Source organism: Theropithecus gelada, chromosome 10, assembly GCF_003255815.1.
Source record: "Theropithecus gelada isolate Dixy chromosome 10, Tgel_1.0, whole genome shotgun sequence".
Lineage (NCBI taxonomy): Eukaryota > Metazoa > Chordata > Mammalia > Primates > Cercopithecidae > Theropithecus > Theropithecus gelada.
This window is the reverse complement of record NC_037678.1, coordinates 7,357,345-7,379,997: the sequence shown is the minus strand read 5'-3', so window position 1 is coordinate 7,379,997 and position 22,653 is coordinate 7,357,345. Positions and strand designations below refer to the sequence as shown.

Sequence of the window (22,653 nt, the reverse complement as noted above, 5' to 3'; positions counted from 1 at the left end):
ACTCCCGAAGCCCTGAGGTCTCAGCTCACGTGACTTCTCCTCCTCCAGGAAGCTTCCTCGAACCACATCCCAGACTGGAGAGGGCCTGTTCTGGTTCCTGTGCCCCCTCGCGCCCCTCGACCGTGGCCTTGCTGTCCGTTCACTCCTTGTCCCTCCCCAGGACTGTGATCACATGCCCGAGGCCCAGCACAGAGGACTGCTCTTCAAATGACAGCGATGACCATGAGGGCTGCGGTGCTTCTCCCCAGCAGGCCTCTGCATCTCTCTGTCCCCTCCCCAGGTGTCTGTCTCCCCTGCATGCCCATCACTGTTTACCCTAGCTCATGTGCAAGGAAGGACAGAGTGAGCATTTGGGTGGCCACGGGCAAGGACTCACCGCATTTGCCGTCCTGTAGCACCTGGCCGGCACCACATGCCCCCTGCCCCTCCAGGGCCTTGGCTGGCCTCTGGGCTACCTCGTACTCAGTGCCTGAGACCTGGACATAGAACTGCTGCCGGCCAATGGACTTGCGCAGGGTCTTGATGGCAGCCTGCAGGCTCTGTTCCGCTCGCTTCCGCAAGCAGTCCGCTTCGCAAGTGTCTGCGGGGGCAGGGAGACAGAACGTGAATCGCTGGCAACCCTGCTAGCCGCTGCCTTTTTAGCTGAGGGCTCCCCCGCGCCAGGCCCTGCACTAGGCTCGGACCACCTCAGCGCATTCTCACAACAGTCCTGGGGCAAGGGGCCACTGTCGTGCCCATCTGACAGATGAGGAGGCTGCGGAGCTGGGAGGCAGGGCCTGCCCAAAGCCACGCGGCAGATCTGAGTGCAATCCAGGCAGCTGCCACCGCAACACATCACCCCCCAGGGTGCGATTCATGGGGCAAGAACTCCTTTCTGTCACTCAAAGACCTCGAGGACTGCCACTGTCCCCAGGAGAGTGTCCAGCTCTCTGGCCTTGAATCCAAGGCCATTTAAGGTCCAGCCCCGTCTGGTCTTGCCAGCCTCATCCCCTCCACTCTGACACTCCCTGTGGATTCCAATGTCTAACCACCTGGCTCTACTCACTGCTTCCTGGACACCTCCTTCTCTCTCTGATCTCTGTGTCTTTGCCTGTTCTTTTTTTTTTTTTATATATATATACTTTAAGTTCTAGGGTACATGTGCACAATGTGCAGGTTTGCTACATATGTATACATGTGCCATGTTGGTGTGCTGCACCCATCAACTCGTCATTTACATCAGGTATAACTCCCAATGCCATCCCTCCCCACGTCCCCCTCCCCACAATAGGCCCCGGTGTGTGATGTTCCCCTTCCCGTGTCCAGGTGATCTCATTCTGTTCCCTCTGCCTGAATGCCATTCCTTGCCACCTCTTCCACCCAGTGAGCTTGATTCCAAGCTCTCATTCAAATGGTGCCTCTTCTGGGAAGGCTTCCTGATACGTTTGGATATCTGTCTCTTCCAAATCTCATGTTGAAATCTGATCCCTAATGCTGGGGGTGGGGCCTGGTGGGCGGTGTCAGGGTCATGGGATAGGTCCCTCATGAATGGCCTGGTGCTGTCCTCGTGGTAGTGAGTTCTTGCTGGCTCTACTAGTCCCCTCGAGATGTGATTGTTGAAAAGACGTAGGCACCCCCTCCCCTCTCTCTTGCTCCTTTCCTCTTGCCATGGGATGCCGGCTGCTCTTCACCTTCCTCCTTGATCAGAAGCAGCCTAAGGCCTCACCAGGCAGACACTGCTACTGTGTTCTCAGACAGCCTGCAGAGCCCAGAGCCAATAAACTCTTTTCCTGATAAATTATCCAGCCTCAGGTGTTCCTTTTAGCAACACGAATACACTAAGACATTTCCTTTTTTTTGAGATGGAGTCTCACTCTGTTACCCAGGCTGGAGTGAAGTGGTTCGATCTCAGCTCACTGCAACCTCTGCCTCCCGGGTTCAAGCGATTCTCCTGCCTCAGCCTCCTGAGTAACTGAGATTACAGGTGCCCACCACCACACCTGGCTAATTTTTGTATTTTTAGTAGAGACGAGGTTTCACCATGTTGGCCAGGCTGGTCTTGAACTCCTGACCTCAAGTGATCCACCCACCTTGGCCTCCCAGAGTGCTGGGATTACAGGTGTGAACCACCGCGCCCAGCCAGACTAAGACATTTCCTAAGCCCTCCCGTGGGGGCAGACCTCAGCTGTATGCATTGTTTGTTCTTGTGCCCGCCCCCCCCGCCCCGTCCCCCCAGCCAAGAGTCTCACCTGGCAATGGGTGGTTTACACGTGCGTCTGCCTCTCTGGCTGACAGTGTTACCTGGGTGGAGACTTTTCTTTTCACAGTGCCCAAGCCCACAGCCAGGCCCACACCACACTTATCTGCTGGCAGATCCCATCTCTTCAACATCAACGACTCACAAGTTGACACTCACGTATAGCCAAGAGCAAAGTGCTGCTGTGACACCCGAGCCAGCATTAGAACCCCCTTCCGGAACCAGGAAGGACAGTCCTTGGCTCAACCATTCTAGGGGGGGCTGTACCTATTTGTCCTCCCGGGCCCCAGCAGGAGTGTGGAGGGGCAGATAAGGGTCATGTGACTTTTGCGGTCACCTTGTCTCATTGCTCTGGGCTGCCTCTTCTATCCTGGCTGCAGGCGTTGGCCCCTGCCACCTCCCTTTGCTTGTGGGCCTGCCTCTGTCTCTAGCCACAGCTGTGCTCTGGTGGGAGCCCAGCTTCATGCCTGGCAGGCCCCTGGCAGCGCCCCCAGCCTGTTGTCCTCCTTCAGGCCTGCAGAAGCCCCCAAGAGAACCCCTCACCTACCTGAGGCCTCTTCCATCTTTGTCTCGATCTCAAACTCCGCTGTGATGTGGGACACCTCCTTGGATGGGGACTTGCGGCCACGGCGCCTCTTCTTGGAGGAGTCACACTTGAGGGTCACGAAAGTCACATGGCAGTGGTCTGGACAAGGAAAGGACCACTGTGGCAAAGGCAGCATGGGGCAGGGAGCAAGGTCCTACCAAGCCCTGCACACAGAGTACCATCGGCGAGGACCCCGTGCCTAGCAGTCCGTGGTGCAGATGGAAAAACTCAGGCTACAGAAGGCCAGGGCTGGCTCGGGGTCTCAGGAGGCGCTGGCGGCTGAGCCAGGTCTCATGGGCATGAGACCTGCTGCAGGCGGAGGCACCTCCTACATATTCATGAATGAGGCTGTGACCCCAGCTCTGGGCCTGCTGAGGGTTTGGCCAGTGCAGACCGGGCTCCAGGCAGAGCCTGCTGCGTGCTGAAAGCTCTGTTAGGTTTGAGGAGGAATCTGCATGGGGACAGAGCTGGTGCCTTCCTCTGGGGCCCCTCGTACCAAGTTTGCCTCTGCTGTTCCCCCAGCCTGGAAGGTCCTTGGAAACTCTCATTCAATAAACAGCTGCCAGGTGAGAGAGGCCCCCACCCTCGGAAACCAGACTCGCTGGACCCCGGGGCCCCAGCTCCCAGGCACGAGGACTCTCCCACAGCCCCCTTGGTGCGGGTTGGCAGCAGGGCGGCCCACTCACCCAGCAGCGGCTGCCTGGCGGTCTCCTTTGCTCGCGCCTGGCTGTGGGGCCGGAGATGGCACTTGGCATCTCGGATCTTGAAGCGGGCCTTCTGTTTGATGGGGGTGGCAGGGGCATCTGGGGAAAGCCAAAATTCCCCCAGGTGGTGGCCTCTCCTGCAGGCAAGGAGGTGGTGGGGGACAGGGGCTGCCACGGACAAATCCATCTGGGGCTGGGGATCGGGCTTGGTCGGAGTCCCTGTGCCCTGACAGCTCTCCTGGCGTGGGGGACCCTCTCCTGCCCCATTTCTCTCCCTGCAAGGCCTAAAACAGGCGAACACATGGATGGTGGCGTCAAGCGCAAGCCCAGGGCCCACCCACCAGAGGTCTTCTTTGAAGGAGGAAACGGATCTTCCTACCTCCTCCCCATCACCAAGCCATGACTGTGTTTTAGGAAAGAGCGTAGAACAGAAGAGAGAGGAGAGCAAGGAAGGGAACTGTTGCAGATTTCCAGGACTTCCGGTTCCTTGCAAGAGCAAATCATAGCCCTTGGACTAAAGAAGCCTACCACCACAGGTGCTTACAATAAAATCACATATGCATTCAATATACAGAAATGGGCCAGGTGTGGTGGCTCACGCCTGTAATTCTAGCACTCTGGGAGGCCAAGGCAGGCAGATCATTTGAGGTCAGAAGTTTGAGACTAGCCTGACCAACATGGTGAAACCCTGTCTCTACTAAAAATACAAAAATTAGCCAGGTGTGGTGATGGGCACCTGTAATCCCAGTTATTCGGGAGGCTGAGGCAGAAGAATTGCTTGAACCTGGGATGCGGAGGTTGCAGTGAGCCAAGATCACATCACTGCACTCCAGCCTGGGTGACAGAGTGAGACTCCGTTAAAAGAAAATAATAAAAATAAAGAAACATACAGAAATGCACCTATCTATCAAATTCAGCATCCTGACTAAGAAAAGCTGCTGAAGACACAATCCCCAACTCCTCAGCTGGCAGGAGCTAAGGCTGGCTGTGCCATGCTGACCAAGCCCGGCGGGTTGCTCCTGAATGGCTGGGACTGTGCTGCACCTCGGTGCTTCTCAGCACGCTCGGCATGGCCAGGCCAGCTCTGACTCGGCAGAATCTAATAGCCACGGCAGATGTGGCTTACTCCACCCAGACAGTCTGAGATCTGTGCACTCACAGCACGTTAGGGTCCCTGAACCACTCTGGCTGTGACCTCAGAGCCGGAAGGGCCCTCCCATGGTTCCCTGACCCTGGGCTGGAACTTGGCCTGCAGCATGCTGGCTTCTAGGTCCTGGGCCTGGCTCATCGCCAGTGCCCCAGGCCAGACGGGGCAGGGCCGAGAGCAGGAAGGTCTTCCCTGGCTGGTGTCCCTTCCTCCCCCGCCAGCATGACGCTGGATGCAAAGTCAAGGTCACTAGTGGCATGCAGCATGGACAGGCCGAGGGGTTACCTGAGCAGCTGGGCCCGAGGCCAGAGCTGGTGCCATTGCGTTTCTGCAGCGCCTTGCCCTGCGGCCCTGGAACTCCGCAGCTCAGGACATAGCTATTTTCCGAGTCTGCAGAGAAGCCAGTGGGTGAGGTGGGCCTGGGTGCGCCTCCCTCCCACGGCCCTCAGGTTCTTGGGGCCTCCGAGGGATTGTGGAGTGAGACGAAGATCAGGACAGATTCTTCCGCCAGTTTCCGCTACACAACCACAGGCAAGTGGCCTGGAGGAAGGAGCCCACTGGGTTTACTGAGGACAGTGAGGCCCACAGAAAACCAGACAGCTGCCTTAGCGTCACTCAGTTATCAGAGACCCTCACTCCTAGGTCGGGCTCTTTCCTGGAGGACAGCTGGGAGCAATGGTGGGACCCCAGGGAAGAACCCCCTGCCACAGCACCCCATCTCAGGGACAGCCGGGTTACCTGGCACGAAGAGCGTGTGGGCCGGGCAGGAAAGGAAGCAGCTCTCCACGCCGCCCACCTTGCCGCAGGACAGCTGGGCCCGGGGGGAGGTCTTGGCGCGAGAAAGACACTGTCCTGTGTCTGTGAAGGGAGATGGTAGAGAGGCTGAGAGAGGCCGGGGCAGAGGCTTCCCGGAGCCAGGAGGGTCCTGGCCATGGCCTAATGGGGACTCCCCCCACTGCCCTCCTCCATGGCTGGGCTGGCTTGGTGGGAAGACGCCTGGAGATCACAGGTCCCTTGGTCGTGTGGGGATGCTGGGCCCAGACAGCTGGCTTAGTCCCTCCTCCCGCTCAGGCTCCAGTCCTGGCTGTGAGAAGGTTCCTGTCCCCTGCCCAGACCAGGAACTCCCTGAGGGCAGGGCTGAGTTCTCCAGGGCAGGCGTCTGTTCCCCCTGGCGGTAAATGAACAGGGCTTCCTGGGAGGGCCATGGGAGGGACTGCTCAGAAGCACCTCTTTGGGGCAGCCCCTGATACAGCCATCAGGTGTCTGGAGACGTCGGAAACAGCCTCCAGAATTTCTCACATGCTGACTTATCTTTAGAGGATGAGAAAGTCCCCCGGACTCCGAGGAAAAGACTGACGGTTCTACAGCCATGGTAAATACCAGAACTGATTTTACAGACAGCGAATGGGTCGGTAACAGCCAGCTTACGTGGTGCGCCTCTGAAAGCCAGCTCCTGAGTGACAGCCTCACACTCTGTCAGTCATCAGTGTGGGGTCACTCCAGGGTAACCAGGCTTCCAGGCTCAGGCAAGTCACCTCCCTTCTGTAACCCACAGAGGCCATGCTTTTAGACTCCCATCACCCTGATCCCAACCTGCCTGGAATAAGCTTGCTCCAAATCCCCGGGGAAGACCGACAGTTTGCCTTGCTCCCTGAGCCTGCCTGACCAACACAGTTCCCCCTTTCTTAAGTGACAGCTCGGCTTTCTGGTTTCAGATACTGAGCGGTGGCTGATCTCACCCTTTGGTAAGTCCGGAGGTTCCTCCAAGATTGTTTTAGAAACCCTTGCTTCCCAGTGTCCTTTGGGAGCCGTGGGCCACAGGTGTCCTTGGTCAAGCCCGCGGGGCCCACATTTTGTCTGTCCTGCTGACTGCTTTCTGGGAGGGCACAGTGTGGCAACACCCTGAGTTCTCACTTGCTTTGCTGCTCTCTTGCGCTGACTGCTTTGTTAGCAAGTGGTTCTCTGGCTGTGGAACAAGACCTTGTGTTCGGAGACGCACATTTACTTGCGTGTTCTGCTGCTGGGCACTTTGCTTTTGCTTGACTATTAGATAAAGGTTTATCTCATGAGTTTTGTTGTGCTCTGACTTGTCTCGTGTCTGCTGGATAGACAACAGGGTGCTCCTTGGGGAGCAGACGGCAACACAGACCCTGCATGCTTCCAACTCAATCCAAGCTGGCCCCCAGGATCAACAGGCAGAGGTCTATGATACTAGGGGCCAATTCCCATAGGCGACTAGGCAGAGTTTTCCTTGGGTGTCTTCTCAAGTCTTCCTGAGGGCACTCCTGTTCTGCCAACATGTGAAAGGAGGCCCCTTTGTCTTCTCCATATTCTGGGGTCACAGCTGTCAGATCACTGACTGCACGGCCCTTTCCAGCCTGTGCATGTTTGGGGGAACCGGGAACGTCATTCTAAGCACACACTTTTGACTGATGAAAGTGATGATCATGGGCTGGTTATGCCAAGGCTGCAACTTCCCTGGCTGAACTCCTGCAGCCTTATGAATTTAGACTATTATCCTAACTTGTGCTTCTCTTGGTAAATGGCAAACTGCCCCCTACTCACCACAAAACCCAAACAGTGACAACCACCACCAACTTAGAATAACATCGGTCATTGTGGGAACTTCTGACACATCCAAACTAATACATTAATATATTTAAGAGGAGCTCTAAAATGTTAGGAGACAAAATGCCACTATTTAATAGCTTCTGCCACTGGCATACCTTGGCCTCAGTTTCCTCCCACCCAAACCTTCTGAAATCCACTTGCCGCTCTCTCCACTCAGCTCCATCTTCACCAGCCACTCATCGCATCCCACCCTATCTGCTCCTGCCCCTCACCTCCTACACAAGCAACTCCTCCCTTAGGGTTTATCCCAGGAAAGGAAAAATCCTATTGCACAATATTCCATTAAAGTTGCTGAGCCAGAAATCAGATCTCTAATGCTGGATGTAAAGCCAGGTCTATATTTATGCTGAGTGCTGAAGGAAATTTTCCTAAACTCCAGGAGAGAAACATTTGCTTAAGAATTCAGGATATCAGCCGGGCGCGGTGGCTCAAGCCTGTAATCCCAGCACTTTGGGAGGCCGAGGCGAGTGGATCACGAGGTCAGGAGATCGAGACTACCCTGGCTAACATGGTGAAACCCCGTCTCTACTAAAAATACAAAAAACTAGCCGGGCGTGGTGGCGGGCGCCTGTAGTCTCAGCTACTTGGGAGGCTGAGGCGGGAGAATGGCGTGAACCCGGGAGGCGGAGCTTGCAGTGAGCCGAGATCACGCCACTGCACTCCAGCCTGGGAGACACAGCGAGACTCCGTCTCAAAAAAAAAAAAAAAAAGAATTCAGGATATCGCTGGATAGCTATTGTCCTGGGTGATCAGATCTGTATCACCATGAGTTCACCTAACTGTTAGGATCTTGGATGGAAGAAAAAGTTCAAAAGCAACAGAGGGTAAAGAGCAGTAGAAGCGGCCGGGTGCGGTGGCTCACGCCTGCAATCCCAGCACTTTGGGAGGCCAAGGCGGGTGGATCACAAAGTCAGGACTTCGAGACCAGCCTGGCCAACATGGTGAAACCTCCTCTCTACTAAAAATACAAAAAGTAGGTGATCTGGTGATGTGCCCACCTCAGCCTCTCAAAGTGCTGGGATTACAAGCGTGAGTGACCGCGCCCGGCCAAACGTTTCCTTCTGAGAAACTGAATGTGTCAGCCTCTTTCTCCCGCCACTCAGTTTCCTTGGCCCTTGGAGGCAGGTTTGCGTAAACCCGCTCACCACAGAGCAATGACCCCGTAACATCCTCAATGAACAACGCTTTCCTGCAAAGCATCTGAAAGTACCATATCCTTCCTATGCTCCTAAGACGGATATCCCCTAATGCTGCCTCTGCCACCAACCAGCACAACCCCAAACAAGCTCTTTCCCGAAACTCAGCAGAAGAGCAGCACTTGACTTTGTTCAGTGAGACTTTGCCTGAACAGCACAGCAGTTCCTTCCGTAAGTACGTGAGAAACTCAACCTTCTGATTTCAGATATTAAATGATGGTCTGTATTCGCCAACGTGTTCATTCATCTGACAAATACTGACTCGTGTCTATGATTGTCAGGGTCTATTCCAGGAGCTGGGGCTCCAGCAGTGAATGGGACAGGCCAAGAAGACCTGTTTAACTGTGTCAAGCTTCCATTCTAGTGAGGACAGAGAGACGGACAGACAGACAGACGTAAACCAACATGAACCTGTAAAGTGCACAGTACTTCTGGTGGCTGGGAGTGGGATGGGAACGAAAGACAGCTGGAAGCAAAGGGGGCCCAGATGGGTGCGGAAGTGGCCGAGGCTGCGGCTCTGGGTGGGTGACGGGGCAGGCCTCACCCACACACCGTCACAGCAAGGGAGGAGTGAGGAGTGCTGGGAGACAGCCCTCCAGGCCAAGAGAAGTGCACAGCCTCGGGCCGAGGGCTGGTGGAGGCAGTGAGGCTGGCCTGAAGCAAGTGAGGGAGACAGCAGAGGGCAATCCTGTCAGCTGGCCTTCAGGCCATTCCAAGCACTGTGGCTTTGATTCAGAGTCAAAGGAGGAGTCAAAGGAGGGGTGGGTGGTGGTAGTGGAAGGGGTGGAGGGTGCCGTGCGGTGGCGGGGAGGTTGGGGGGGCAGTTCAGAGCCCAGAGGGATGTTGTAACTTAAATTTAAAAGGCTCACTTAGGCTGCCCTGGGGATGTTAGAGCGTGGCCGGGCAAGGACCCGGTGCGAGGTTCCAGGAGGGCAGGCCCACAGCCCCAGCACCCAGACAGGGAACCAGGGAACGCAGGGGCCCCTCCAGAACTCAGCCTAGGGGCACCCAGTGCTGTGAGCACATCCGCAGAGGGTGCAGGGACCATGGGCTTTCCGGGAGGCACTGCCACATCCCCTGCAACTGTGCCCCACTGAGGCTGCTGCATCCTGAGTGACCCTCTTCCTCCCCCTCAGCTTTCCCGGCAGGACAAGGGGAAGCTGCCAGAGGAGAGGCCTCCACACCCACTCCCTCTAAGCTTCTAGCCCTACGGAGACATCAGCAGGGCCCCTGTGCCCCACGGCTGGGGCTGCACACAGACCCCCAGATCTCCTCTGTGCCCTCCTCCTCACCGCAGGTCCCTGTTGCTGTGCCTCTGGCTGACACTGGCATGCTCTGCCTGGGACCCCCTCCTTCTCTGCAAGTCCTCATTCCCATTGGCCGTACCCCAGCAGCAGAGTAACCTCCGCACAGGAAGGCAAGGTTGGAGGAAAGTGAGGGGCTGCCCTGCTCAGCCCCACCTCAGAAAAGCCACTGCCCCTCCCATCCAAGCCCGGGTACAGGGGAGAGCCAGCACAGGGTGGCCACCTACCCACGCAGTCCTTCCGGTTCCAGTGGAGCCGCCTTCCCGGGGGACAGACACACTCGTAGCTGCCCTTGGTGTTGACGCAGCCCTGGTCACAGCTCCCGTTGTCCATGCTGCACTCGTCCACATCTGGAAGCACAGCAGGCGTAAGGGCAGAGGGGAGGCTGGCGGCCGGTGGCTGGCAGGGGAGGGGACTACCCGGGGCAAGAGGGCCGAGAATCTCCTGACCCCCGGAGTCAGACAGCATCACGGAATGCAGAGGAGCAGTGCACACGCCACACGCACACACACGCGGGGGTTTAGAAGGCTCCTCACAGACCCCAGCGTCCCTTCCCCTAGGAACCTCAGTCGTTTTCTGAACTCAGGCAGCTGCACCCCAGGCTGGGGGGCAGAGGAGGTGGCACGCGATTAAAGTTCCAACCCAACCAGGTTTTGTGGCACAGGGAATACGCACTGCTCCAGGGACTGTGAAACTGATTTTATCATGGGACTCTGGACAAGCCCTTTTCTAGCCCCAGGTCCCCTGCGGTACAACAGATACCAGGGTGAACGAGGTCACCTCCTCTGACCAAAAGCACCTGCTGGAGCTGGGGGAAGGGGCTGGGCTCCATGTTCTGCTAGTTCTTGAGCTGCCTGCACTGGGCAGGCCCAGGGAAGGGGTGCCCAGGTTTTCGAGAGTCTTTCCAGAAGAATCTGTAGCCCACCTCCAGAAGCCCAAGCACCAGCTGTGTCCTGATCACATTCTTGCCTGACCCTCTCTGATCTTCAAGTGGCCTGGCATCGTGAGTGTGGCTGCCCCCAGGTCACAGAAAAGGAAGAGACAGGGGGACCGTCCTTGGCTTCCCAATCTTCACCCACCACGCCCATATAACACCAAGTCCCAGCAGCCTGGCTCTGGCTCCTAAATACATCTAGAACCTTCCTCTTTGTTCCGTCCCTGCCCACCCTGCCCTGGCTCCAGCAGTGTGCGCTCCCACGCCTGGAGCTGCCTTCCCAGTGGTACCCTGGATTCCACTCTCCTTTCCATGCGGCCACTGGGGCATCCAGTTCCATGAACTTGACCATATTGCACCCCTGCTTAAACCCTCCACAGGCTTCTCCTCTGACTGGGAATACACCCCCAACTCCCCTGTGGGCTCCCGAAGCCTGCATGGTGGGGTAGTGCCCCCTATCTGCATCTTCCTCTGAGCTCCCTCCTCCTGTGGGCCCAGCCCTGTGGCTGCCTCTTAGTCCTGCTGTCCACTGCTTTCTCACACGGAAGCCTCTGGAGTGCCTCCCCACCCCCTAGCCAAACACTCCCCCTTGGGGATCCCGAACTGCGCCTCTACCCTGCCCCTCTCTGCTGTGAGCCTCCCTGGAACGAGCTGTCTGGAATTTCCATGTCTTGGCTGCCTCCGCTCCTGGCCTGGGTTCTCTAGTAAATGTGGTTTCCAGTCCCATGCCCATCTGGTCAAGCCCTGGCACTGGCAGAGACCTGCTACCCACCTCTAACCATTTCCTGCTACCCCTTGTCTCCCCAGCCCTGCCCCACTTGCCCTTGGCTGAGCCCCTCTGCCCAGCAGTCCCTGTCCTTGCTGAGGCCTCGGGCCCCCCAGGGTTGAGGGCAGGGTTGGTATGCGGGGTGCAGTGTAGGTGGCCGTGCGGCCAGGCGCGTGCCTCGGGGGGGAGGTGGCCCTGGCGGGCAGGCTGCAGACCTCCGCAGTGAGTTGTCCCATAGAGGATGTAGCCGCGGTGACACAGGCACTGGAAGCTGCCCGGGGAGTTGATGCAGATGTGGTCACAGGTCCGCTCGAAGGAGCACTCGTCGATGTCTGCATGGCCACAGGGAGACAAAGTTGGGGGAGGAGTTTGAGGGAGTGGTAGGTAGGCACGGCCTGTCACTCTCAGTCACTCAAGGCACATCTGTGGACACATAGTCCCTGGGCCGAGGCGCAAATGGGAGACTCCTTCTTGCTGCTCGACTTTCCATTGTGTTTCCATTAGCCTTCTGTTTCTGGGTTGGGAGCCACCTCACATCTTTTCTGGAGATGAGCAGGGCAGAAACATTGTGAATGGAGGGGATTATGATGAATCTCTGCCATTTTACGATCTCACAGTCAACTCTGATTAGGAGTGGTAGAGAGGCATTGAACCCACGCCTGCAGGAAACAGACTGCGGCTGGCCCCAGGGCCCTGCGGAGGCAGCTGACTTGGGACATAAACCTAGGCCTCTTGGATGCTGACCAAAGCATCTTTCCCCATCACCCCACGATGTTTCTTGAGAAAATAAGGAAAACCATACAAGTAAAAAGAGAAGAGGAAATATACCACCCATAAAGGTTAAAAAGGCAGCTCTGATAGAATATGAAAGGTGATGATGAGCTTCCTGGCAGCCAAGGTAAAAAGGGAAAGAGGGAATCTTTCCTTTTTTAAAAAGGGAAAGAGGGAATCATAGGGTGTTTGTTCCTGGAAAGGAAAAAACGAACCACCATGTTCACTGGAGACAAGTCTGTCCTGGCCATAAATTCTGAAGAAAATGGCTGTTATGGGACAGTTGATGTGGACCCCTGAAGGCAAAACAGACACCAACCTTCCCCTCCTTGGGCATAACAGTTAAGAGTTCATTCTTTGAAAACATTAGCTCATGTAACTTCACAAATATTTGTCATATATGCATATTTATAAAAACACTAACACAAGGAAGAAATTGTGCATGGGTGCTCAAAGGTGAGTGTGCTCCCTCCCAGGGAGGATCTGGGACCTCCTGGTGCTTGTGGCACCTGGGATAAAATCTGAAGGATAGGACCAGCCTGGAATGAGGGAATGAGTGTGGAGGAAGGGTGATTCAGGCAGCTGCTAGGAGGTAGGAGCATATGGTGCCCAGGAGACGCACCCGTTCCCTTGGGCCTAGCGCCATCTGAACTCCCCTCCCCTCCTAGGAGCCTCCTAGCAGTCACCCTGGCAGGTCCACTTGTGTGGAGCCCGAGGGGGACTGCGGGGGTGTCTGGGGTCCCCTGAGTGCCAAGCAAAGGAGCATGGACCCTTGCCTGCTAGACCTGTGGAGCCCAGAGCCCCAAGGCCTCAGAGAGATGAGCCTGGAAGGGCGTGGCAAAAGATACAGGTGGGGGTGGGGCGGGTGAGGACAGGGCCTCACAAACGATCTCACCTCCTCCTCGACAGCCGCCTGCCTCTTTCAGGGGGCAGCTGGGATGCAAGGTCAAGGGCTCTCTTCAGCCCTCTGCAGAACTTGGCAAGGCCAATAGAGAAACAAAGTCAAAGTCAGAGGAACCCTGATAGGGCTTGGACAGACACTGTGCACCTGACCAGACCTCAGGCCCTGAGGAGGACAGGGCCAGAATGCCTGTCCAGGGATGAAGAGGCTGAGCCTGGGGAAGGGAGTGGCTGGCCCGGGGCACACTTGATTCTGAGGACGGCCGGCCCTGGCGCCACTCCCGCCAGCCTCCTGCTTTTACATTCTTCAGGGACCTTGCGGGAGCACAGCCCTCACTCCTCAGGGCCTCACCCTGCCCTGTGCCAGCCCCCGAGCTGCACTGACAGGCAGAAGCACAGCCCAGTACCCAGACAAGGCCACATGCTGCCCGCAACTGCTGGTACCCCACAGGCACAAAACAACCAGACCACAGCTGGATCATTGTCAGGGAAAGAGGGCCCTTGCCCTGCCACATGGGGTGCCCCACCCTCTGCACTTTCTCCCAGTGTGGGGCCCACAGGGCACCTGTCCCCTTCCTCATGGCCTCATCCAGCCCTACCAAGTTCCTTGTGGTCCCCTAAACCTCCTCAGGCCGGCAGTGCCATCTCCTGTGTGGGTTTACCTCCCTGGCTCCTCCTGGAAAATCCCTACTCACCCCTCAAGCATTTCACCAACGGACCCTCCCCTGTAGCCTTCCCCGACCCCGCTCTGCACTGCCAGCCTCTGGGCTCCCGCTGCATCCTGGATCCCACTAGACTCGTCCTGGGCTGGGATTCTTGGCTTCTGTCCAGACCCCTCCTTCTCTTTATCCTTGTTTCCAGCAGGAGAGCGCCTGCCTGCAATGTGCAATGCTTTCCAACAGATGGCAGCATCCCACCTCCGAAGCCAGAGGAGTTCGATGCTGGGAGGCCCGTGGGCCACATGGGGAGGGAGGGGCTGGGTGAGCTGATGAGTTGGGCCACCGGCTCCCTCTGCCACCTGGGACATGTGCTGAAGCCCTCCCGGGCCTCAGTTTCCCATCAATAAAAGGAACAGATTGGACTGGATATCCCCTAGAGTCATAAAGGACCCCGTTCCCTCGGGCCCAACCCCATCTGCACTCCCCTCCCCTCCTAGAAGCCCGTGTCAGCCCAGGAGGTTGGAAGAGGCACGAACCCGCTGGGCCCGAGGGCCACCTGGGGCATGGCAGGGGCTCACCCTGGCAGGTGCGCTCATCGGTGAGCAGCTTGTAGCCCTTCCGGCAGCCGCACTCGAAGCTGCCCACGGTGTTGCGGCAGAAGTGGTCGCAGCCTCCATTGTTGACCAGGCACTCGTTGATGTCTGTGGGAGCCAAGGCGGATGGAGGAGTGAGAGCCAGGAGAATCAGCTTGCGTGACCAGCGGGGGGACGACAGACTAGCGGCGGGGATGACACTGCTCTGACTTGCCTGGTGCCCACTTCCCAGGCTGGCTGCTGGCTCCCCAGCTGGGCAGAGGGGTGGAGGCCTTGTCTCGCAGGGGTCAGGGCAGGGACTGGCTTGTACTGCAAAGGGCCAGCTCCCCAAGCTTCACCACTTCCCCTGGGACTTGGCAAGCCTGGGATGTGCGACATTGAGTAGAAAGGAAGTGATGGCTGCTGTGCCCGGCAAGAAAGCAGGGACGGCGACTCTCCCATGTCCTCTCATCTGCAGGTCCAGGGAGGCTGCCTGGCCGGCAGGGAGGCTGGAGCAGGCAAGCACCACTTCTGGTGACCTCAGCAAGCTCCTGGACCCCTAAGCCTTGGCCTCCTGTCTGCAGAGCGAAGACAGGAAGTGCACCCACTTTGAAGGACATCACGAGGACTAGAAAACATTTCCACAGTGGCGGTGCTTGATCAGCGCTCAAGAAACGTTTTTCAAAAAGTAGGCATTTTTGCCTCTGTTGGAGGAGTACACTGAGGCTTAGAGAGGGAAAGCACCTGGTTCAAGAGGCTTCAGGAGGTAAGCGGGCAGCTGCGCTATGCAGTGGGCCTGACGCTCCCCATTTTCCCAGCCTGACTCCTCGCCTGTTTGTTTGAGCTGCTTCTTCACTTAGCAGTGAATGAGGTGTAGTATGCTCCGAACGTTGCCTGGCCCAATCCCGAGTAATAAATGACACCATCCTGAGCAACTCTGCCAGTCAGTCTCTGCTTGCATACCTCCAGGGATGGGGAGCTTTCTCCCTCCCAGCATGGCCTGCCGCCGATGCCTCACAGATGTCTTCCTCACCCTGAGCACAGCCCTGACTCCTGTGAGCCCCCATGCTCCTGCTTCCTTGCTGGGCCCATCTGGGCTTTGCCCTTAGGCCCTGGGCCAGCCTGGCATTCTGTTTCATCAGAGGTCCCTGTCCCCAAGGGGCTGCTTCTCCAAGGGACACAGTCTTAGCTACTCCCAAATTCCTCTTGGGTCCTGACCTCCAGTTCCCCATGCCGACCACCCCTCCGGACTCTCTCCAGTTCCCCATGCTGGCCACCCCCTCCAGACTCTCTCCAGCAATGAGTAATAAAAATAAGAGGTTTTATTTCTACACTACAGGGTGGCTTAAAAAAATAATCAGTGCTGGCCAGGCATGGTGGCTCATGCCTGTAATCCCAGCACTTTAGGAGGCCAAGGCAGGCGGATCACCTGAGGTTGGGAGTTCGAGAGCAGCCTGGCCAACATGGAGAAACCCTGTCTCTACTAAAAATACAAAACTAGCCGTGTGTGGTGGCGCATGCCTGTAATCCCAGCTACCTGGAAGCTGAGGCAGGAGAATCGCTTGAACCCAGGAGGCGGAGGTTGCGGTGGGCCAAGATCGTGCCATCGCACTCCAGCCTGGGCAACAAGAGTGAAACTCCATCTCAAAAAAAAAAAATAATAATAATCAGTGCTGGCTTTCAGGACGGCGGTCTCACCCTGACTTGGAGAAGCAAAAAGGAGGCAGTGGAAGAGGCCCTTCCAGAGAGGACAATGGGAAGACCAGCGCCTGTTGGTCACCGGTCACGTCTCAGCAGACCCGCCAGATGCAGATTCCAGCACCTGCAGAGCCCATCCTGGGCGTAGTTGCTGGGTCAGGTGCCTGAGGGCCCGTCCAGTGTCACTGGCACCGCCTTGTGTGGAAGGTAAGCCTGTCCCCACTTTACAGATGGCACGGAGCCCCGTAGCGGCAACTTGTTCCTGGCACTGCTATTCCGACCTCAGGCCAGCCCATGTCGTTCTCACTTTTCTTTCCTCAAACCAAACAGGCTGGACTTGAGACCTGCCCAGAGTCCTAAAGCAGTGTTCCCAGGGAATGTCCCCCAACGATGACAAAACCAGGACATTAGAGGTCAAATCTCTGGTCAAGAATATTAGAGGCATGCAGGGTTGAGATGCCCACATGGCTCTCTGGGAGCCTTGGGGAGGGACATAGCATGTACTTTCTGGTATCATCTCACGTGACCTTCAAAACAACGCAGACAGCAGGGCTCCCATTTCACAGAGGAGGCCACAGCACTGCACCAGGAGCCGTGTCTCAACCAGCGCCATGTGAACCCAAAGACGGGCCTGCTACAGCACATCAAGCTGGCGCTGCAGCCACCACAGAAAGAGATATGAAGCCCGGCGGTGCTGCTCCAGGGCAGAGGTTTAGGAATCTGGATCATTCCTTCCCCTCCAACCCCGGGATTAGAGGCGGATGGGGAATTTCTAGATACAAGCCCCAGGTAGAAGAACAGAGGCCCATCTCGGCTCTGCCTCAGTTGGCTGTGTGATGTTGGGCAGGAAAGGCACCTCTCTGAGCCTTAGGGTCCCATCTGCAAACTGGGCTGCTAAATGGTGCCTCTCCTCGCATCCCCTCTCCCAGCATCCTTAGCAAACTGAAATGAGCTAAGGCTGCTAAGCAGACAGGGGCAGCACATGATCATTCTCACCACTCCTGCCTCCTCAGTGGAGTCTCAGGCCCTCCAGAACCCCCAGTCCCATCCCTTGCCCCATCTGGGCCTGTCTGCTAAGGGGCTGTCATAGCAACCAGACAGGCAGAGGGAGGCATGTTTGCCTGAGGCCCATGCTGGTGTAGCTGGCTGCCTGGGGGTCAGGATGGAGGGAAGCCCCCTCCTCACACTATCTCAGGATATAGTGAAGGGGCTGCTGGGCTCATGGCCCCTGGGGTGCAGCTTCTGCGCCTCTCTTCCCTTCCACTCCTCCCTGGGTTCCCACCCCTCCGCCCTCCACCAGGCAGCCAGCACCACCTTCCACACACAAATCTGGCTGAGTCCCTGCCTGCTGGCCAGCATTCTGAGGCTCCCGAGTCTGCTAGGATGTGGGCCCTTCCTCTGCAGAGGCTCCCAGTGCTTCCCTTCCAGCCCGGCCAGGCTGCCTTGCCTCCTCTCTCCAGCCTGCTTGGTTCCTGCCGTGGCAGCCTGGACTCCAGTGACTGCACCCAGTACAGCTGCAGCCCCCACTCTCACCTGCTGACCCCAGCCCTGGGAAAAACGGCCCTTCTAGAAAGCCTTTCCCGCGTTCTTTCCAGAGCCAGTAGCTTCCTCTTCATGGGACCTGCCTTTGGGGGCATGAGAGGGCCTTGGGACACAGACTTGGGGGTGTCTGTTCCTATCTCACACCCCAGGGCCCAGCGTGAGTGTCCAGGAACGCTCACTGAATGAACGAATGGGTCACGGTGATTCCAGACAATGGAGCGGGCCTGAGGGCTGAGGGAAGGGTGGGGTCTCGGGGCACTGAGTGGATTATTTGGGTGCATCACCTAGGGTTGGAGCTCGAGTGCGTGTGCATGGGGGCAGGGCGATGGGGTGAGCCATAGGGACGCACAGGACACTGGTTCTGGCTCCCTCCTGCCCATCTCATGTGGGGGACCACGTAGGGGAGGGCTTTTGGGTGGGAGCAGAGAGAGGGCACGGGGTCATGGGCTGGCATCATCCTGGAGTGCCCAGCAGGGAGGGCCAGCTGCTGGGAGGGGCTGGCCAGGTGGCGGGCACACGAGGGTACCATTGTTCCTACTCGGGTAAAAGCCCTGGCTGTGGCCTGCCTGGCCCAGAGCACTGCGCAGGGAGGAGAGGAAACAGGCAGTAGGTGGGGGTTTCTCCCGGAATGTTCTGGAGATGCTGGGAAGAGGGGCTGGTGACCCTGGGGGAAATGCAGGCTTCCGCTGAGGAAGGGAAGATACACGTCTGCCTTCTCTCACTGCCAGCCACCGGCAGCTCAGCCCTTCCCCATTTCCTTCAGCTACAGTCACTTTCCCATCCTCCTAACTCTTCACTTGCCAATGGCAAGCTGCAGTCCTGCATCCTTATTCTTGAGGCCCAGGACCCCCTTCCTCTTGGAGGGACCGATTAGCAAGACAACCGCCTCCCAACACCAAATGGGCAAGGCACCCAGCAGGGAGCCCTTGAGACGAGGGCTTAGGCACATCTTCCAGGCCCGCCTCGTCCCCGACATTCAGACAAAACCTCCCAACTTCCCCACCCCTGCCTCCACCTGCCCACGTGACCCCCGCCCGCCCAGGGTTTGCAGCCCTGGGCTGTCCAAGCCCGCTGTGGCCTCTGTTCTCCAGCCACTCCTCTGGCTTGACATTGACACCTTGGCTTTCAGAAAACATGGAGCCTTTGAACTCCCTCCTCTGAGATCCTCCCCAGACCCTGCCAAGATCAGGGTGTGCACCTGACCGAGGAGCCAAACCCTGGGGCCAGGGTCGTCAATTTGCTGGGAATCCTCCTGCCTGTGCCTCTCCAGCCAGGGCTGGGAACACACCGACATCAACCCTGGGGCTGGAGGCCACTGTCTGGTTTCCCAGGCTCCCTGAGGTGGTTCTGTGGGCAGTTCTAGCCAGTCCCTTGGTGCTGAAATGTGGGCATCTATGGACATGTATGGTCTCTGCCTTCTCTATGTCTGCTGCCAGTCCTGCCTTGGCACTGCCATCTTGAGCCTGAGTGACAGCAGCTGTGTCTGGCTGCTCTTCCAGACCCTACTGGGACCCCACTGTGGCCAGGGTCAGTTCAAAATGAAAACATGGGCGTAAGCCTCTCCTGCCCAGTGCTGACTGGGACCTGGCCAAGCTTGTAGGGTAGCCCTGGGCCTTGTGCCATCTGGCCCGCCTCCTTTGCATCCTTCCCAGTCCCAGGTCCTTAAACCCACAGGCCTCTGGCAACAGTCACAGTGCTGAAAATGCCTCCCCTGCCCCCACCATTGCCTGATAAACGCCTCTTCCCCTCAGCCCTCCCCGGCCTCTCCCACCTCCTGCCATACTGAACTTCTCTATCCCACACCAAGCAGTCTGTAATACTCAAATATCTCAGTGATTTAAAAAATGAAAACCTGTCTTCTGCACTCAGTAGAGGATCCCTACAGGCAGGAAGCATCTCTTTTATTCATCCTTTCTCACTGGAACCTGCATACACTAGGAGTCCAGAAAACGCACCTGTTCCGTGAGCAAGTGAGGTGATCTCTGACCTCGGCCAGAGGGAGCCAGGGCCCTAAGGGCTCTGAGTACAGCCACAGGCCCGGGGCTGGGCGTCCGTGGAGGAGGTTTGGCCAAAGGGCCGAGTGGGGCAGCCTGGTGAGAGAGCCCCAACTGTTTGAAGAGAAAAGGAAACGTGGTGGTGCGGGGGTTGGGGCGTCGCCTTGGGGCTGTGGACAGCCCTCCTAAGTGCCACGCTACCCTCAGAGCCAGAACCAGAGCAGAAGGAACTAAGTGTCCCTTGGGCTACGAGGGATGGTTAGGGGGCAGCAGTGGGAGCCCCAATCCCAGTAGCCCCATCTCGGGCCACATGCCTGCCCTGTACCAGGCCTCTATCTGGCCCAGACAGGGTGGCTCCTGGCCTCCAGACCCCATTCCAGCAGCCCCAGCCTTGCCCGAGGAATTAAGCTCTGCTTACCCCTCTGGCCCTCCAAAGGCAAATGCTGGCAGGCTGTGCCATCGCTGGGCTGTGGAGATGCCCAGATCTGCGCGGACCTTGGGCTTCCTCAGCCAGTTACTCCTGGCACTGAGTCATGTGGCGAGGACTCAGACGCCACCCACCTGCCCACTTGCCTGCCAGGAACGCACTGAGGCTATTAACAGGCTGAGTGGTGGCCACAGAAGGGCTTTATTTTCAAATAAACAGGCGGAAGCACTGTTATTTCTGTCAATAACCACTCGGTTCTTCCCAGCGACTTGGCAAGGAAGAAGTCATACACTGTACAAAAATACATTTATTTTTACAGGCTTAAAAAAAGTCCACCTCAAGCTATTTTAAGTCACCCTAACCTCCACTTTCAATATTTTCCCCGACTGGACTTTGGAAGTTCCAGTTCCTCTCCCCTTCGCGCCCTGCTCTCTAGGCGCTCCCTTCCTGGCCAAGTGTGGGGGTACTGCCCAGAGCTGGGGTGGGGGCAATTGGAGTGTGGTCTGGAGCGATGCTGGGGGCACTGAGCGCTGCCCCTCACCCTTCAGCACAGGGGGCTCCAGCACTCAGGCCTAACACCCTGCCCCAGGGCCCACAGCTCCTTGGGGGCTCTGTCCATCCTTTGGGGGTAGCTGGATCTCCTCATCTCCAGGGCTGGTCTATTCCTTCCCCAACGCCTGTCTTGAGAGCCCAGCCAGCTCTCCTCTCCCAGCTCCCCAGGCATCCTGTTTCCCAAGGGTCCCCTCAACCCAGGAGGTACTCGGTAAGTCTTTCTGGGGTGACTCAGGGGACGAGTGGGAGGATACACTTCTGCCTTCCCTCACTGCCAGCCACCGGCAGCCCAGCCCTGTCCCTCCTTCCTTCAACCGCAGTCACTCTCAGATCTTCCTGACTCCTCATTTTCCGATGGCGAGCAGAAGTCCTGGGTCCTTATCTTTACAGATGGGATCCCCCAGCCTCGCCCCTTCTGGTAGTGACACACTGTCCTTATTTTTCCTGGCATGAGTAGACCTGCGTGTCCCAGATGGCCCTGCACCAGACTGTCCCCACCAGCTCTGCAAGACCCACTGCAACCAAAGGTCAAGGGGTTTGGAAACGCGCCACATTCCACCCGCCTTGGGAAGCCACGATATCACTGAGGGCCCAGGGAGCCCCACGGTAGAGACGCTGGCTTAACTGTTTAACCCAGTATGCAGCCAAATTCTCGGACATCAGTGCCATTTTGGCCCAGGAGCCTGCTGATGTGCCGTAGGACCTATGTTCTCTTGAACCCTGCTAGGGACTCTGCTACTGGCCAGCCCTCCCTCTTCCTGGCCTCTCCAACAGCAATGCAAATGATTGCCAGGCGTCCTTTCCCACAGCCACACGTGGCCCCCATCCAGCCCAGCCCTGGGCCCGGCTGTGCAAGCACACGGAGGCTCCTGGCCAGGCCAGTACAGGCAGGGGCGCCCACACCGCTCCACATGCTGACCTTTGCACGTCTTCCCGTCCGGCTGCAGCGTGAATCCAACGGGGCAGCTGCATCGCACACCGGTGGCTGTGTCCTTGCACGTCCGGTCGCAGCCTCCGTTATTGACTGCACACGTCTCTGGGGAGGGAAAGAGACAGAGACCTCAGTCTCCTTGGGCAGAAGCCACTGACTTTCCCCTTCTGTGGAGAGATCTTCTGAGACAGGAGACCTGGGTTCAAGCTCTGGCTCTGATACACTCTCTGGCTGTGGGGCTCCAGGGAAGCTGTGCTGCCTTTCTGAGCCTCAAGCTCCCCATCTGTGAAATGGGGGAATGACACCATTCCTGAGGGGTTGCATGTGATAAGGGATGAGTCTGTAAACTGCAGAGGGCTGTGCTTATGTAGAGGCTGCTGCCAACAGGGTCAAAACTATTATCTGGGGCCAGACTGGCCTGGTTATATTTAACTGCCCAGGGCTGGATCCCTAAAACTTTGACCTGCCTGGACTCAGACTCCAAGTCCAGGCTGGAGGTTACTTAGAGGTGATTGGGGCCCCCAAATGCATCTCAGAATGGAGTGGCTTGTGGCCCCAGCCAGGGACCCGAAGGGGAGGTTCTGAGGACCTACACATCATCCATCACCTTGATGAGGCTTTCAGCCCAACATCTGTTCTCACTGATATTCCAAAGGCATCTGGTTTGTGTCCACTTGAAGCTTGTCTAGTGCCTTTTTTTTTTTTTTTTTTGCAAAATTCAAAGGGGCTAGAGTGGCTCAGGCATAACTGAGGTCACTGAAGCTGTCATGCCGTGAGTGATCCCCCCCAGGCCTGGAGGAGGGGCTCACAGAGCTGGCACACCAGGGTGCCGGGGGCTCGCCCGGCCCTCGGGTCTCTGCCACCTGGGTTTCTTCCTGAGCATCTGGCAGGCTTTATCTTGTGGAAACTGTGGCTGCATAGGCTTCCCTCTTCTCCTTGCTGCTGGGAGGCGGACAGTCAATGGACGCCCATCACTCATAACCTGGATTCCCCTGCCTGCCTTCACCTCGGCATCACCTGGACTCCTGGACCTGGTGTGCCTTCTCCCTGAAGGGTCTCCCTAATGGGTTTACTCTGTTCCTGTGCTGTGGGGTCTGCATTTC

At 57.4% G+C, this 22,653-nt stretch overlaps 1 protein-coding gene across 2 annotated transcripts in view; it reads right to left on the bottom strand.

Annotated features, from left to right (window-relative positions):
- The window catches only part of SCUBE1 (signal peptide, CUB domain and EGF like domain containing 1), a 141,862-nt gene that overhangs the window by 15,113 nt on the left and 104,096 nt on the right, over positions 1-22,653 (bottom strand). For both annotated transcript variants that reach the window (XM_025399327.1, XM_025399328.1), the window contains 9 exons: positions 21,539-21,655; positions 14,413-14,535; positions 11,720-11,836; positions 10,032-10,154; positions 5,412-5,531; positions 4,959-5,063; positions 3,509-3,625; positions 2,784-2,921; positions 377-580 (listed from right to left, as the gene is read on the bottom strand). In XM_025399327.1, coding sequence (XP_025255112.1) covers positions 377-580; positions 2,784-2,921; positions 3,509-3,625; positions 4,959-5,063; positions 5,412-5,531; positions 10,032-10,154; positions 11,720-11,836; positions 14,413-14,535; positions 21,539-21,655 — 1,164 coding nt within the window. The remainder of the gene's footprint in view (positions 1-376; positions 581-2,783; positions 2,922-3,508; positions 3,626-4,958; positions 5,064-5,411; positions 5,532-10,031; positions 10,155-11,719; positions 11,837-14,412; positions 14,536-21,538; positions 21,656-22,653) is intronic.